The sequence below is a fragment of the Ctenocephalides felis genome, unplaced genomic scaffold (genome assembly GCF_003426905.1).
Source record: "Ctenocephalides felis isolate EL2017-DRISC unplaced genomic scaffold, ASM342690v1 CF-g0.4_SCAFFOLD_03570, whole genome shotgun sequence".
Classification (NCBI taxonomy): Eukaryota; Metazoa; Arthropoda; class Insecta; order Siphonaptera; family Pulicidae; genus Ctenocephalides; species Ctenocephalides felis.
In genome coordinates, this window is record NW_020539724.1 from 19,354,054 (window position 1) to 19,373,298 (window position 19,245).

At 26.9% G+C, this 19,245-nt stretch overlaps 1 protein-coding gene across 2 annotated transcripts; it reads right to left on the bottom strand.

Annotated features, from left to right (window-relative positions):
* Positions 1-1,662: 1,662 nt before the first annotated feature.
* On the bottom strand, positions 1,663-18,935 carry LOC113383780. 2 transcript variants are annotated; one of them, XM_026622039.1, is made up of 4 exons: positions 18,764-18,935; positions 7,691-7,831; positions 5,230-5,478; positions 1,663-1,915 (listed from the first exon to the last, which is right to left on the bottom strand). In XM_026622039.1, the coding sequence occupies exons 2-4, from the start codon at positions 7,779-7,781 to the stop codon at positions 1,905-1,907; spliced, it is 351 nt and encodes a 116-aa protein (XP_026477824.1). In that variant the 5' UTR covers positions 7,782-7,831; positions 18,764-18,935; the 3' UTR covers positions 1,663-1,904. The 2 variants fall into 2 exon arrangements, with proteins under 2 accessions (XP_026477824.1, XP_026477825.1); XM_026622040.1 differs by lacking the exon at positions 18,764-18,935 and adding an exon at positions 11,594-11,650.
* Between the last annotated feature and the right edge of the window lie 310 nt (positions 18,936-19,245).

Here is a 19,245-nt window from a genome sequence, read left to right on the forward strand (position 1 = left end):
CAGATCGCACGAAACGATTTCGACGGTTTTGTATTCGTTGGAAAGGTCTCGGGCTTCGTTATAGCAAAGAAAATTGATGAAAGATTTCAACAGAAAAGCGGAAAAAACTTTTTCTTTTTACACATACAAGCGTCATCTCTGATACTTAGCATGTAGTACAAACTAATATTTTGTTTTGACTGCTACTCATTTGTTTGAAAGCTACTCATTGTTCTCTGCTCAGTTAATTTCATGTGACAAACCGGCATTGTGTTCACTGTGAAATTGTGCAAAAAAGTGAAAAAAATAAGTTATTCATTCCCTAACATTTCAATTGGAAACCATCAAATCAATCACGTGTATTGTGCAAATTTTTATTCAATTTCAACAGCAGGGAATTGTTTCCTTCATCTTTTAATCAACAAACGAAATGTTACATAATATGAAACCATCTGGTGGTGAAACGGAGTTTGCCCGGTTTGCTAGTTTATATTTAAAAAAGACAGAGAATAATAGCAAAAATGCATAATTGGCGTTAATAACTTGGATAAAGTTTTATTATTTATTGATTTTTGAATGGTCGAAATTTATAGTTCTACTAAATTTCAACGTATTTTTATATAAATTGTCGAAATCATATCTGAGTTATACTTATTATCCAGATTTTTAGGTATCTCAACTATTTGTTTTTTCTAAATCTAAAGATTAGCTAATTTGCTATTGCTAATTGACGAAAAGTAATCAGTTTAAAAATTTATTTTAAAAAAATCATCTATGGTCTTTCAATAATAGTTTGTCACAAACTACTGGCTTCTTTAATTTATTAAAAAATTTAATTTATTAAAAAAATTATTCTTCAATATAACTTTCAATAAGTGATATATTTATAATACCTTATTTGTTGAAATAATTAACTGTACGTTTTTGCTGGTATATTTCTCTAAAACGATAATGAAAATAATTAATTTAAATTTTACAAACTAATTTTTTCATTGTTTGTAAGAAAATATTATTATGAAAATAAAGTTTTAGCAAGATTTTATGCAACTACGTTAATGTACTATGTTTCATAAACAAGTGTCTCACCAAAAAAGGATTATTTTACTTTAATTATTAACTGTATTCATTTTTTAAAATGCATTTCTAAAACTTGCCTATTTCTTCTGATTTATCTTAACAAAAATTATAAAAGATATGAATAATGGCAAATGTGTTTTGTGTGAAACACTAACATTCTTAGGAAGAAAATAAAAAACCTGAAATAAAATGGATCAGGGTAAAAAATATAGTAAAAAATTAAATACAACAGGTTTTATCGACAGCAAGCAAAAATGATCGAATGTGGGGTTATTAGTTTAAATTGATGATGAAAAAGAAAATTCTTCCAAGCAACATGAAATATGTTAATAGCATTCCCAATATTAATTTATTACGAATAGCAAATTATTAATTAATTTAGCGATGATTCGTCATTTTTGCCAGATGTTTAAAACCTTTTTGAATTTTTGTGTAAAATCGAACTTTTATTTCAACAACTGATTACAAACTCTTATAATATATTATAATATTTTTGTTTATATATACATTTAACAGAATTGAATAACACTTTAACATTATATAATGCATGGCAGTAGACACGGATAATGGTAATAATTTTTTTTAAATTTAGATTGATCTCAATTGTAAATTTTGACAATTTTAATTAATTCGAACAATGTTTTAAAATTTTATTGGCAGTTTTTTATCCAGTAATCCAAACATGTCCTGCGCTATTGCTATTGATAATATGTTAGTTAACAAATTGGCTATTAATAATAGTTGATTATTATATTTAAACAAAACGATCTAGTTGCAAATATGATGGTGCAAATGTGTAAAAATTTGGCATCTGGATTATTTTTTCAAGCTGGCTCAAGCTGATTCAGTTAAACTTCCTCTGAAACAATATATGAAACAGAATATTGGTATTGGGCGCCAATATCTTTATATCACAAGAGTAATAATTTTTAACCGGGGTAAAAGAAATACAATTTCATATTTATGAAGAAAATTCCACAAATAATATCATATCGACTCGGCAGTGAAAATTGCCTATTTTAGCAATAATAAAAATTATTTTGTTTTGATTCACAAAATTATTCTTCAGTTGTATTTTCAAAATTATTAATATATTTAATAATGTCTTTAACTATCTAATTAAAATAATAAATATTAGAAAACCAACAATTTTCATTGCCTTATTTATATTTCTATTTCTCAAAACTAATTTAGTTAAAGTCCAAGAACCTATATATTTACTTCTTAAATTATTCTCAATCAAAGGGAGAATTAAAATCTAATTTAATTTAATTTGTCGCTAAATTAATTAAATTAAGAAAATATATATTTATTCTTATTCCCCATTATTTAAATTATTATACACTCAAAGAATGCATCTAAAAATCATGAAAATTTTGATTAATTACATATAATAGTTTGAATCTATTCAGAACAAATTTCAAAGTGTAGAATATCCAATTATAATTACTCTTGTGATAATAAGCTCTCTTAATTATGAACATTTATTAATTGAAATTAATGATTATGATTAGTTGTGTGTTATGAGATGTTTGTGTGTTTTGTTAAGAGTCTAAAAAGCATTTTTGGTGGTTTGTGTGAAGCAAAAGCTTGCTTTTGTTGGTTTCATTTAAAATTTTTATTGATAAGGCATCGTCTGTATGTAAAATTGTGATAATTTGCACAGTTTCTTTGAAATTTCAACAGATATATTTTAGTTTAATTACACAAATTATATTATGTAATGACTATCATTAACATTTTTCTAATATTTTACATAACAGGTAAAGAAATATTTTTTATCCGTTATATAAAATGCTAAAATAAATAGTTTAACTGCAAAGAAACTGTGCAAAATTTGTTATTGCTTATATATGTATATATACATATATAAATAAATAAATTTAAATAAATAATTCGTATTCACAAACCATTGCAAGATAAGATAAAAATCGCGATAAACTATTGCATATTTGAACAACTTAAATATAATAATATATAACAAAAAATAATTGTTTAAAGAAAGTTAAAACTAGTAGGGCTGTTAATACAAAGCATGGTATCGTGCTTTAAGGCAAATTGCTGGAACTTTCCGTACCAATTTTTTTTTTTTTTTTTAATTTACTCTGAAAATAATAGATTTTTGAAAAACTATAAATTTTTGACAAAAATTTACTTTTTTTTGAAAAAAGACTTTTTGAAAAAAAAATTATTTTGAAATATTTTGAAATTCTGAACTTTTTAACTTCCCGTAGGGCAAGTTATAGTAATCGCAAAAAAATCGAAAATGAAAATTTTTATATATCTTTACGTTTCAAAGGTTTCTAAACATTTTGGCATACCTTAGAAAAATGGATGTATGTGTGTGTGTGTGTGTGTGTGTGTGTATGTGTGTGTGTATGTGTGTGTGTATGTGTGTGTATGTGTGTGTGTATGTATGTACGTGTGTGTATGTATGTGCGGATACAAATTTTCGTCGACGATTTCGGGAACACGGATCAACCGATTTGAATAATTCAAAAAACATTCGATTCGTATTGATAAGGAGACGTGCTGATTAGTTTTTGGCGAAGGCAGGTCTAGCCGTTCCGAAGATACGGGGCAAAAGTGCCGAAAACGTAACTCAGTTTTTAAGAGAACGGAGCGTCCGATTTGAATAATTCAAAAAACATTTCACTTGTATTGACAAGATGAAGAATCGATAAAATTTTCATGAAGGTAGGTCTAGCGGTTTCGGAGATATAGAGGAAAAAAAAAAAAATGAGCCATTTGGCGGTCAAAAATGATCATTTGACATATGCACATCAAATTATCAGATATTTTATAGAGATTTTAACAATAAGTATACATTTTGTTAACATTCCTATGGGTTCCGTACCAATGCTTATGCGTTAGACAGCGACGCGGCGCTTACGCGCTTTATATTTTGTTCCTATGCAGTTAAAGCAGTACGATTGCTTTGAAAAAAAGTTCAGATCTTCCACAATATGTCAAAATAAAGAAAAAATTTTTTTTTCAAAAAAAAAACAAAAAAAAAAATTAAAAAAAATATTTTTTTTTTTAATTTTTTTTTCAAAAAAAGTGATTTTTTGTCCAATTTATAGTTTCTCAAAAATCTTATTTTTTCAAAGTAATTTTTTTTCAAAAATGTTAATGGTTTTTTAAAAAATAATAATTTTTGGTACGGGAAGTTCCAGCAATTTGCCTTAAGGCACGATGCCTTAATTGCCTTAAGACAGAATTCCACTTACAGCTAGTTTTAAAGCAATCGTACTGCTCTAACTGCATAGAGACGAAATATCAAAGCGCATAAGCGCCGCCGTCTAACGGATAAGCATTGGTACGGAACCCATAGGAGTGTATACAAAATTTATACTTATGGTTAAAATCTCTATAAAAGATCTGATAATTTGACGTGCATATGTCTAATGATCATTTTTGACCGCCTAATGGCATATTTTTTTACTTTTTTCATCAGATCTCCGAAACCGCTAGACCTGCCTTCATGAAAATTTGATCAGTTCTTTATCTTGTTAATACAAGTTCATTAAAATCGGACACTCCGTTCTCTTAAAAACTGAATTACTGTTTTTGGCACTTTTTGCCCCATATTTTGGGAACGACAAGTCCTGCCTTCGCCAAAAATTTTAATTCTTATCAATACGAATCAAATGTTTTTTTAATTATTCAAATCGCTTCATCCGTGTTCCCGAAATCGTTGACGAAAATTTGTATCCGAACACACATACACACACGCACACACACACACAAACACACTCACGTACATCCATTTTTTCTAAGGTATGCCAAAATATTCAGAAACCTCTGAAACGTAAAGATATATAAAAATTTTTATTTTCGATTTTTTTGCGATTACTATAACTTACCCTACGGGAAGTTAATAAAGAAAGCATTTTTTTTAAAAAAGTCTTTTTTTTTCAAAAAAGTAAATTTTTGTCAAAAATTTATAGTTTCTCTAAAATCCAATTTTTTCAAAGTAATTTATTTTCAAAAAAGTTAATCTTGTCAAAAAAATAATTTTTGGTACGGGAAGTTCCAGCAATTTGATCGTTTCTTTAAATTTTTTTTTGAACAGCAATTGGGTTAAATCAGTATCTCAATCAATCGGTTTGCAAATACGTCCAAAACATCTACCATCTATCCATCTATCCATTATCTATTATCTGTACTCACTGGGTCTGTATCTGTCCAATCCGTCGTATCTGTGGGGGTACAGGTCCCTGGGGCTGTAGCCGTAGGTTTCGCGGTGGATTGGCAAGTAGCGGTACCCTGGGACGGTGATGCGTTCGGCGGCGTGGGAGGGGTCGTCGTAGATGCTGCGGGACAGGGGCCAGGTGGATGTGAATTCGGGGAAGGAGGATAGGGGCCTGAAGGCTGAGCGGGGCCTGTAGGCGCTCTCGGGGGCGCGGATGTCGTCTGAACCTGGAAAAGGAGGAAAATATATTTTGAGATTTATTTGAATTTGTAACTGAAAACAAGACACTATTATACATTTTTAACTACACGGAGGAAAAGTTGGTCTTTGCTACAATTTGCTAATTATATGTTTTCTCGACATTTCAAGTTACGAAGGTACTTCTTTAGTACTTCTGGATTCGTAGACACCAAAATCGGACAAACTTAAGAACTGAAATTTTCCCTTTCGTCCTCGTTTTCTCAAAAACCTTAGAATCGACTTCAAATATTTAATACTAGCTTGATGGAGTAAATCAATTTGACTCATTTGCACTTTTAATGAGAAAAAATTCAAGTCTTTTTTAAAATATTTTTTTTGGTTTTTTATATGACGATGAAAGCTAAACAGATTTCCTTACTTCCAATAATTCACATGTGCTATACCTCTTTCACACATAACTCATTTTCTTTTCTAAAAAACGTTCTGGTGGGAGAATTTTTATGTTATAATTCATTCATCAATGCCGTAAATTTATTTGTTGCAAACTATTCAGTTTGCAATGAGTTGCTATTCAGTTTGAAATCTTTCATTTTGACCTATGGCACCGGAGGAACAGTCGATGAACAATTATTCTTAAGGAAAGCCAGGTGCTCATTTACTCAGTACATTGCCAAATATACCAAGTAAATTTTGAATCAAATTTTGGTAAGCCGCAGATATAAAAAACAATTGTTTAGAAGCACCTTCTAAACGGTTTTTCCTATTTGGGCAATAATGAAGCCTCAAAATATCAAATATTTTCTTGAGAGAGTTTGTTGTAAACTGACTGAGTCGTATTTAAGTTGTAGATCATAAAAGTAAGCCCAATAATAAAATTTTATTATTGAGCTCAAAATCTCAAAACATCGCAATATAGTAACTATAAAAAATTAAAAACATTTCCCGAGAACTACATTTTTTTTAATAATACTAAGTTTGGAGTCGATATGCTAGATCAAATGGCGCAAAAATGTAGTACCTAGGCAGGTTCCGGCAGATGTTTATCGTATTCTACAACATTTTAAGTTTGGCAGCAATTAATGCTTGACCCATATAGAGATGCCACTTAATTAGGAATGTCCAGAAAAAAAATTGTTTAGCAACTGGCGGAAGATTTAAGTGGCATCTACAAAAATCAAGCCGAAGGTACTTCGACTTTATCTAATATACGATATATTGAAAATTGTGCAAATTGCAGGTACAAGTGCCATGCAATAGAAATAGAAGCAAGGGCGTTTGTAGCAAATGCAATAAAAAATATGCGGAAAATTTTATTTTTAAAAACCTTCATTTTGACGATTGGCAAATAGGTTATCCACGATTTTGGCAAAAACCCTTAACCGGTTTTGAAAATGTAAAAACTGTTCGAAAGATTTTAGTTGAGAATCGTTCTGATTAGTTTTTGATGACTAAATCGCTTTTTGAAAATTTTATAGTCTCAATGAACATCCTAAAATATTACAGATTTACGACAAATGGTTTCATTATAAAAATACGCCGAAATTTGGAATAATGTAGCAGTGTTCAATTTTCAAAATTTTATTGCCATTTTGCCATATTGCCATGACAAAAGTTGCAGAAAATCAATTTTTTACGCCGATTATTTACACGTATTGGAAAGTTTTTGCATCTTGTCTTTAATCACAATGCCATTTTCCAAATTTTTGATGATTTCAACTGATGATATTTAACGCGTTTTTCTATGAAACTCCAAAATTCATGCAATACGAGTGCAATGGATACGACTATATACCAATAGATATGCACAGTTTGAGTAACTTGTTTATAAATATAAAATTAAAAACATAAAATTGAATAAATTTTATTATTCTTTTTTACGGCAATTATTTTTATCTATTAGTTTTATGAATATAGAAAATGAGACAAGCTAAATAATTTATCAATGTTTGTTACTCTCTAATCTATAAAATATATTAGTGTTAATCTACATTCGACCGTTGTTTTGGCAATTCTTTCTTCTATTTTTTTTAAGAATTTTTATTGTCAAAACAACGTTTGAATATAGATAGTAAGATACTTTGCTAAATTCTTTACTTTGATTATCAAACTTACAACATTACTAAAAAAATAATCTAAAATCAAGTGTAGTAGTATTTGCCGAAGCTGAATTATATTTCTATAATAATATTTTGATTGCAGTATATTTATATAGTAAAAGTGTGAATTTAATTATCTTACCCTTGAGGGATCTGACGTATGACTGCCAGAATTTGGCTTTCTTGGAGGCGGTCTCGTTCCTGCCGATCATATCCAAATGATTTTTAAACATCTTGATGTCGTTTTAGGTTTCTTCTACTAATTTAATACGTCAGTCGTTCGCTGTAAATAAAATAAGGATATAATTATAATTCGTGAATAATTTGCCAATCTATTCTATCTATCTATTCTACAAAAATAAGTAAGCTCATCTACTGAATCATCAACGACCGAATTTTAGAATTACTGAATGCTTCAGTAATCATTTTTTCAGTAATCTAGTCATATGATTTAAGTATTCTATTGAATTAAAATTATCATTAAGGCTTATATAAATATGGAAAATTAAGGTATCGTCATGGTACTATAGTTGCTATACTTATTTTATGATTCGAAGCAAGAAATTGATAGTTTTTACAACATTATCATAGAATCTAAAAATCCAAGACAAATATAATATTATTGTCTTGGTGTAAGATTTATTATTGCAATAAATTAAATTTTTGGAAATTTAGCTATTATTATTCTGTGTATATTAATTTTTGCTGATATTAAAGGCATTTATAACTATATTTGTAAATATAAATTTGAAACTGAGGTCACTTTTATATTGCTCTGCTGAACAAATAATGTGTTGACTCGAAAGTTACAAATGTATCATGGATTTTATTTAATAATTTGCTACATTATATGTATATTGGTGTCTTTTAAGTGTTGATTATTTCTAGTTTACCTTGAATTTTGATTAATTCGATTCTTTTACCCCGTATCGAAAATTCTCAATCGATTTCTACTTTTACTCAAAATCGCTCGGTATTTTTAATCTCATCGGCTGTGCGCCCAAAATTAGCTATGTGAAGAAGCGATTACGCAAATATATGTGAAAACGCTTATTAATGTGTACAACACCTACATGTATATAACTCGAAGTCAGTTTCGAGTTACAGCAAGTTTATAAATACGCGATTTAGCCAAGGTCGACGCTAGCCAAATTCCTCGCCCGAAACCAAAAGGCTAAAATTAACATTTCAGGCGCACGCTGCCGAACTAGGATCATAGGGGAAAAAATATATGTATACACTAGCAAACCGGGCGAACTCGCATATCGACATTTAATGTAACATTTCTGTGGTGTTTCAAAAGGTTTAAGAAACAAATTTTGTTGAAATTGAATAAAAATTTGCACAATACACGTGATTGATTTGATGGTTACCAATTGAAATGCTAGGAAACGAATAACTTATATTTTTTACTTTTTTTGCACAATTTCACAGTAAACACAATGCTGGTTTGTCACATGAAATTAACTGAGCAGAGAACAATGAGTAGCTGTCAAACAAATGAGTTGCAGTCAAACAAAAAATATTAGTTTGTAGAACATGCTAAGTATCAGAGATGATACTGTATGTGAAAAAAGAAAAAATGTTTTCCGCTTTTCTGTCGAATTTTTTCTGCAATTTTCTTTGCTATAATCCTCATGGAGCCCGAGACCTTTCCAATTAATCAAAATCGTCGAAATCGGTGCGTGCGTTCTGGAGTTACATCGTCAGGAAAGAAAACCCGACTTATTTTTATATAATAGATAATGACCTGTGTGTACGAGTGTCACCTATAGACGACATTCAAAGTGACAACTGTCGTTTCAAGATTTATTACTGAGTTTAAATATTTTGATTTTTAAATACATTTTTATCGATAATCATTCGAGTCCTAAATTTTGTTATTGTGCCTGATTCGTTCAGTAATGCTATTGAGCGGCTCGTTATTCCGTATAGCAGTGTCACTTCTGCGAAAAACACATATAACTGAAGTTCGCGATTAAAAATATTTACGAAAAACTTGAAATTTGTTTTTCATAAGTGGATTGATTTTTTTAGTGGATTAAACCTCAACTAACATCAATCATTTTATATTTTTGAAAATTTGTAATATTATTTACTTTACATATATAATTTCAATTGAATTCAGGTGTATTAGGATTTTTTAACCGAATTTAAATTTCCGAATAGTGATCTATTATCATATTAAAAATAATTTAAAAATTGTTTAACAATTCGAAAATCAATATAATTTATTTGTAATATAATAATTAATTTAATTATCATTAATTAAAGTATTTTTTTCAACATTTAAATATATTTGGAATTCATATAAAAAATCGATATTATTAATCAATACTCTATACAGATCTTCTTTATAGTACTAGTCAATGATTCCTTTAGTATAGATAAACAGTTAATTGCCTTGCCAAGGTATTTGCACGATAAATATCTCTGAACTATTGCAAATACAATGTATGCCAAGATAGAACTGATAAATTGAAAATCAAACTAATTGTTTTTCAAGATTAACTTATTAGATTACTAATTAAATAAAATTCGTATGTTATGATAAAAATTGTATGCCCAAACAGCATTAGCAGATGGATTTATAAGTATTACATGTTTACTCCTTGTTTGGTTAGTTATCGTTCGATTTTTTTAACACTTTGAACCGAATTCAAAAAACAAATTTTTTAAGAATATATACGAATTCGGGCGATCTAAGTTTTAATTATATTTCAGATACTTGAGAATATAATATGAAGACGATATGGCAGGATTCTAAGATAGTATTGCAAAAATTGTAATGCATTTAATTATTTTTTTATATATAACTCTCTTTAATAAGTTCTAACTCAATAGCTTTGACAAATTTTGTTACAAAACTAATAACTGATATCTTTCTGAGGTTATGCTAATTCAGACCCAAAATCTTACAAATAACAAAATATTTGATCTAATTGTTCTAAATTTTGGATTTAAATTAAAATCACTGTTACCAGCTTATCAAATTTACGACATATTTTATATGAACGGCATGATTTTTCTAATTTTTTAAACAATTTGCTAAATAATTATTTTAATATAGTCTGCATGTGGCAGCAACGATATATAAAGATATCATTGAAATGTTTATGTGTAATTGTGCATATTTTTAAATTAGTATATATGTGGTAATATGCATTTAAATTTGATACTACTTTAAAAATTTTCACTTGATATAATCACGTTTCAAATAATCACTTGTTACACAAAACAGGAAACATTTGCTTGTGTGCACTGAATGTAATAAATTAGAGTTACTACTTAATATGGTTCATATTTTAATTAAACCTTATAGTATATTTTTTTAAATTTATTCTAGGATTTGATTATATTATTAATTAGCGATTGGTCATTTTTTTAAAGAACGTTTTGAAATGTTGAATATGGTATCACCAAATCAATCTAATCTTCATGAAAGCACAAATCCTCATTGCAGTTTACAATACCATATTAATTTATAATTTTTATTTTACAGTTAATTTCTTTATCATATTATTTCTAATCTCACCAAATTCACAGATTAAAGTTTTAAAAAACATTAGCATAATTAATAACTGATATCACATTAATATAATACTTTATTTCTTCTGATCACTTGTTCAAAAATTCAGCACTTCTTGTTTAATTTAATTCAACACTTTATTTAATTAATTTGTTTTTTAGGAAAAAATATTTCTTTATTTGTTGTAACATATAAATTGACTTACTTAATTGTTAAATATTATAAATAATTATTTATTGAATTATAAATAAATTTATCAATATTTTATCGATGTGCACAGATATAATAATTAAATATGTGCACATAAAAGAATATACACATAAATATGAAGTATGTGCACACAAACTAATAAAATTGCATATAAACACAGATATATGTATTATATATATATATATATATATATATATATATATATATCCATATATACGATTCGTTACCCCCAAAGCTAATTATTCTAGATATAACTAATTATTCACTGAAACTTCAATTAAATTTGATTTATGTAATGGTACCTACTTTTAAATATAATAAATTAAAAGTTCGTTGGGGAATTTTTGTAAAAAAATCCGTGTCTGACTGAGCAAAAACAGTTTTATTTTTGCATTATATATATAAGAGCCCGGGTCCAGAAATCTCTGACCAGGACGCACGCGCAGGCCAATCGAATATATATATCGAGGAGGAGTGAGAGGTGGAACCCTATATTTGTAGCGCCAGCCGGGAACACCGGAATATGTATATATATATATATATATATATATATGTATATATATATATATATAAATCCGCAGGTAAAAAGGTTCACCACCAATATCTCAAAAACCAGTTAAAATTTTTTTTACAACAATATTTGAAAGTAGAGGCCAAAAGATGTATAACTAGCCATCCCCTTTATTCGTACGACGTTTATATTCAGAGATAATCAACAATGTTTGAAAATCCTTAACAAAAGTATTTTCTTTCGTGGTTAATTTATTTGGTAGTGAGCACTGTTGTTCAGTTTACGAGACCTTAATATAATTTTTACATACACGGTATTTTTATAAGATGTATTGTCAATTTCAAATTAGATTCAGTTTTTTTTCATATAATCTCTATAAAAGCTTACACGTGGATGGGTTAAAGAGGAAAACTGAATTTTTAACCTGACAAAGGTGTAAACAATGAAAAATAGTAAATAAAAAAATAAATAAACAAAAAAAATGCAATTTTGAAAAAGATAAATAATTAGTTATACCAACTGTGTTGACAAATAAGGGACCTGTTTGCCCCCTGGCCGTCCCTTTTTACTCGCCTATGAGTTAAAAAGGTCCAGATGAAAAATTTTTTTTTTAAAAAAGGACACATTTCTACAATGATGAATTAGCTGGGAGTTTTACTGAACATAGTCAGATAAATGTGTTATGTGTTGTGATGTCATATGGTTTATACAGTATAATTACTTAAAGTTATATTGGACCTTTGTGCTTCATTCTGCTATAAACATATGTAGTGTCAATAGATACGAGTAATTAATGATATTACGTATGAGTATGAAAAAACAGATATTATAAGTTTATTGTTTACGAGGTATCAATTGGTAAATGCTATGCTACAATATTAATATTGATTATTATTATTATTAACTGATAAATTTATTTTTGAAAAAACAGTGTAAAATGTTATCTAAATGTTGTTCTATATTAATTCTAGTTTATTAAGGCGATTTTTTCAACACGTATTGGAAAATTCAATGCAACTAAGATTAAGGCAAAATGCCATTTGCGCCTATAATGCATTTAATTATTTGGTCCCCAAATAAAAAAACTTTTCAGCCGGTATTATAGAAAGTAGGTACCATTTTTTCAAGTCGATAAGGAGCTTTTACTACATATATACGACCTGTATTATTAGTAATAAAAACCAAGATGTAAAACGCATACAACTTTTATTTACGTTAAAATATCAACTATATGAAAAATAAATATAAAAGCAATTAACATGTTTTTCAAATATTTCCGCCCAAATAGTTATGGATTTTTTTTCCAAATAAATTTTTATGAATTAATGTCTTCCTATTATTATCGTATATATTCAACAGCTTATTAAAAGGGAGGTCAGTAGGTGTCCCTTCTAGTTGTAAGATATTTTTAACATATTTAGTTAGTATTTTAACTTAATTATTGGCCTCGCTAAAAAGTAGTTTATATTTTTGCCGCAAACTCCGATTAGCTCATTATTTTTGTTTTTATGTATAGACATACATTAAAAGTTGATCTTTCGTCCTCAAATATTAGAGTCTATGAGAAGTGGTTTAATTTAAATGAAAGTTAGAAATAATGGGCTGCGTCCATACTCTGTAATTGTATTGTCGTATTTTTGATAACTGCAAATCCCGAATTCTTAATAATTAAGACTATTATTTACACATATTGGGAAGTTCATGCAATTTGCTCAAGGCAAAATCTCACACATGCCCTGAAGGGCTATATTTCAGATCCAAATTTCTTAAAAAAAAGTGAAAATGTATATAACTTCCATTTGCACGTGATTCTTTACATTTTGATATTCAAAATGAATGAAACAAAATAGTTATATTCGACTAATATTTGCAAATGTCCATTAAAATATAGTTATGATTTGCACGTGTGGTTTTAATCTTTGTTTTCCATTAATTTTACGATTGAATGTAACTTTATAGTTTGTATAAATTTGTACCAATGGGAAGAGATATAATATTGAGAATTGTATAAATGCTTTTCGAGATAACCAAAAATTAGTTTATTTTGGCAGACGTACAATGTTCTCATCGTGTATTTTTAGTCGAGATGAATGTAAAATGGGAATAACGTTGCTTTTGTTACGTCAAGAGTTTAGATACTCAGAGAGGATAAAATTTATAAATTTATATGGAATTTTGAAACCTTTATAAGTAGATTAACTAATGGTTTATAAGACTAATCCCTTTTAGTTTAACTTTTTAACAAGAAATGATCTGACTGATCTTAATGAAAAATAATCGGCACTACATCCATCTTGTATCTTTTGAATGGTTTAAATTTTTAAAATCGTCTCATGATTTTCTGTTTTAATTTTTTGTTGAAAATATAAATTTCCTCTTTGGCAAGTTAAATATAAATACACATTTGTTTAACTATGTTTATTTGATACACAATTATTCAATTAACTATAGAACAAAGTTTCTGTTCATAAATTAGAGTTTCATTTCAAAAAGTTATTTGGATCTAGACATGCTTTTAATAACTATTGAACAGAAATTTTAGAGAATTAGATTCAAATAATTAGAGAACAAAGTTTCTGTTGTATAGATCAGTTTTTTATTCTAATAATTTATCTGGAGTTTAGTGTGTTTAGTGTACAACTCAACAACTAGTGTGCTTTTATATAAATTAGACCGACGCGCCCGAAAATAGATTTTGTGAATAGATTCACCGACACACATTCCGGAGAACGTCATTTTTCTATGTAATAAGAAAGCTCTGTTTACGGAAATATCTTGCAATATTTATGTAATTTAAAATATTATATAAATTTTTGGCTGGTGCAAATTTATATTATTTAATCGCATGATTTTCCATTTTTAGTATAAGTGTTTATAAAAATTTAATGATTATTTAACAAGCTTCTTGGACTAGCAGGTAAAGGGATGAACTAAGCTTGGAGTTTTTTTTACAACTTATTTTATTTACAAGTGTTTGAACACTATCATTTATATAGTTGGCTATAAAAACAAGACTTATAAGAATTATATTGCAAACTTTATAAAAATATGAAAAACCATAAATATAGTAGTACTTAAACAGCAGTTATGGGTATATATATATATATATATATATATATATATATATATAATTATATATATATACATGCATATATCAATAGGATTTTTTGGCTATCGTTCGTTGGGCTTGTAATTTAATTTTAAAATCAAATTACGTCATTAATACAAGCAATGTTATGAATGGAGATTGTTTACTTGTCGTATGATTCACAATCATGGATATAAATAAATATATGTATATATATATTTATATATATATATATATATATATTATATATAAATATACATGCATTGTTTAAATTGTTTTTGAATATATAATATTATGCATTAAAAAATCTATAAGATGTTTCTACGTATAAATAATATTTAAAGTAGTATAATCGAAAAGCAAAATTTGTCGAATAACAAAATTATTGATAATAGTTTATATTCAGCAGAAGACCAAATATAAAAATTAATTTATATATTTTTATCAGAGACCAAACTAGAAAAAAAGTACAAACACACTATTGCAAATAAAAAAATACCTTAATAACAATACACACCAAAAACAAAATCATTTTAATATTATCTGCAAAATAAATAACAGAAAAATTGATACTATAAAATAGAAATAAACATTAATAAATTTATTAAAACATTATTTATTTTAGAAAAAACATTAATTATTTATAATCTTTTCAACTCTGCTAGTAAAACTAAAATTGTGGGCAAAAATTGCCATATAACTGAAAATTTTATTTCTATCATATCAGATTATTTTGAATTTTTATATATTTATATGCAAACTGATATATACATGTAAATAAATTCTCTTTTTGGTCATTTAATTGAACGCACTTATAATTTATAAAATTCTTTAAGAACTTTACTAATCTACAAGGCGTCTCCACCGTAATTGCATTTCCTTTATAGTTCATAATTTACCATCAATGATAAAATTATTAGTGATGATAATAATAATTATTTAATCACTTTTATTAACTTTATTCACAGTAAAGAAATCTGGTCTTTTTTCTCAAATTATTAATGGTAGTAGTTAATTTTTAAACCTGTTTCACACTGAAATCAGAATTTAGTATATCAGAATTTGGCACAACTCTTGGTCTTTTAACACGAGCACAATAACGTTACAAAATAACACACAAATTACAAATATTTTCACAAAACTTCACTCTTGGCTCTTCTTAAAACATATAATTTACCTCTACATCTACTGCCAATTTTAGATTTGATAATCAGCATGTGAACTAGTTATTTTATACATTGAATCGTCACTAAAAACGTCGAAAGTGGAAAAGATAATAATAGATTCTAAATTTATTAATGTTTGTTTTAATTTTATAGTATCAATTTCACTGTTCTGTATTTTGCTACAATGATTTTTTATTTTGTGTGTATTATTACGATTTTTTTTCTATTTCCAATAGTATGTTTGTTTTTTTAGTTTGGAATGTGAAATACAAGTACTTAATAATATAATTTTATATTTGGTCATTCGGAAAATACAAAGAATTATCGATAAATTTGCAATTCGACGAATTTTACTTTTCGACTTTACTATTTGAAATATTATTTATATGTAAGACCGGAAAAGTAATGTAGATATTTTTTAATACAGATGGTTTTTTTACATATTGAAGAAAGTTTTATTGTAATATGATATATATATATATATATATATATATATATATATTATTATATTACATTTATATATTAGAATTATTTATGAATATATATAAATTTTAAAAATATATCTGTGCGTGTAATCATTTGTTTTCATAGTAGGAAATACTCTAACAATTTGCGAAGGGTAATTGTTAATTCAATTAGCACAACCTTCGCAAAATTTTTCAAGGGTATTTATATCAGATCAAAAATAAAAATCATTGAATCAAAAACAGATTATTCAAATAGTGTCAAACAGTTTTCGACCTATATTACTGAAAGTTGTTGGCCAACACAAAACCGCTCGTCCTAGATCTAAATTTTGCAAATACTTTGCTAGTATTTCAATCTAGGTTATTACAACACTGCTCTAAATAATTCAGCATTAGTGTATTCATATGTGGGTGGTATTGAAAAATATTAGACACTCTAGAAAATATAGAGCCCAGTGTTAAAATAAATTTTGAACTAGAGATTTTAACGGTTTGTACTTGTAACCGTAACATAATGGAGCAATATAACAAGAAAAGGATAATTTATGATTTTTTTCTTAATAGATATCCTTCTTAACACCGATAGATAAACTTTTAGAACTTTATACTTTTTTGGGTATATTAAATAAAAAAAATCAAATTGAAAATTGTCTCTTCTGTTTTAAATATTTCAGTACTCTTTCTTTGCTCTATAGAGAGTAAATATTAGTTAAAACACCTACCTAATATTTTTTTTTAACAAAGTTATTTCAAAATTTTTGTTAATAATATTTTTTGATATTTCTTTAATTTATATACAGCCCTATATCTTACTTTCATGTTTCTGTCGAATGCTTTTTTCAAACTAAGTTTTTTCCAAAATTTTGTTTATAATATTTTGTAAGTTGTAACTATAATTGTAATTAAAAAAATATCAGCAATTATAAATAAACAAATAGAACTTTATAAACTACAAACTATATAATATGTTGAGAATATTAATGGGATTCATCTGATATTCATTAAATTTATACTTATAAAGTATTCATTTTCAAATATATTGAAATTGAAGTAAATAGAATAGAAGTAATCAACAGGCATTATATTTGTCATACACGACGTTAATTTTTACATAATCAGAAAATTAGACATTCAGCTATAAATTTCTTTAAAACTATGAAAATTTTGATAGACAATATTTTATCAATTTTGAAACTAAAAATATGGATTGTTCTGCTATTTGTTGAAACCAATTATAAAATTTGTAATCCAGTAGTTAATATTCACCAAATTATATTTCAAATGGACAGAGTATAGTATTCAATAGAAATACAAGCAATACATGATTAATTTTTCAATTAATTTCTTAATTTTCTTTCATCATTACAAATGTTTATGTCAATTCCAAATTTATATTAAAAAAGTTAACATTTAATATAAATTAGAATTGAGAATTAAATTAATTATAAAGTTAATTAATTTATATCTGTTGTCTTTTTAATTATTTCTATAAATTTACAAAGAACTAAATATGCTATCAGAGATCATAGAATATTTGTCATAATGAAAGTTAAAAATAAAATATTTATTTATTAATTTAACGCCGATAGTAATAGTAGATTATAAATATTAATATAGGTAATAACCAAATAAATATAATAAAGAGTATTGGACAGTGGTTTACAACCTATTCGTACTCGCGGCCACGTTCAAATAAATGTTCAAAACGCTTATTTCATTTTCTAATTCTAATTTTAGAAGTCAACTATTTATTTAATGTATTACAAAATAGTAGACATTATTGTGCAAAAATACACTCACAAATAATTATTTATTTATTCAGTTTTTGACACCAATTATACATTCAAAAATAGTGTTTTGGAAATAGATGTATGCTTTTATTATAACAATTTCGCGCCCACATGTTGAAAACCACTAATAAAGTATATTATTTCAAAGAAAATGATTTAAAGAAAATGTTTTGATGCATTTAAAGACTGTCATAAATGACTTGATGGATATCACTTGGCAGAGAAAATAAAACAAAGATTTTTATGAATAATATAAAATGCAAGGAGCATTATGATGACAATTTAAGAAACACGATAAAAGTTCCAAATTTCTCTATTTGACAGCAAATTCTATTTTAATTACTGAAGTTTCAAGGGCCTATTGTTGATGCTGTAACTCGTCATTATCATATCACTAAGAAAATTATCCATCACATCAAATAAAAATATTTTTTTATAAATAAATCCAACATACCTTAGATAAAAAATTGCACAAACTACTGGTACTTTGTATATATATATTTAGATATATATACACACTGTAGTGGTCACCTAACACTTAAAAATTATCTTGTCGTTATAAATAAAGTTCTTTTACTCGTGTCTCACTAACAGATTGAAATAAAAAAATAAATTCGGTTAATGCGACCACTACGGTGTCGAGATCAGTACTGATTTGACTAAAGGAAATTTTAGATTTCGTTTAGAGAACGCATCTGAACATAATAGGTTTTAGAAATAGATGCAAATAGATTGTTACGTGCGAATTGGAGTGGGGTGTCGGTACTGAACGTGTTAGTATTCTTTACTTAGTTTATATGTTGCAGATGTACAGAGAAAATTAATTCGATCTTAGAGATTATATTGTTATTAATTCCGAAGGGGGGAATGCAATCAGTTCAATTGCCGCGACATTTTGTGTCATTCTGAATCATTTGACATAAAAAGTATGTGTTG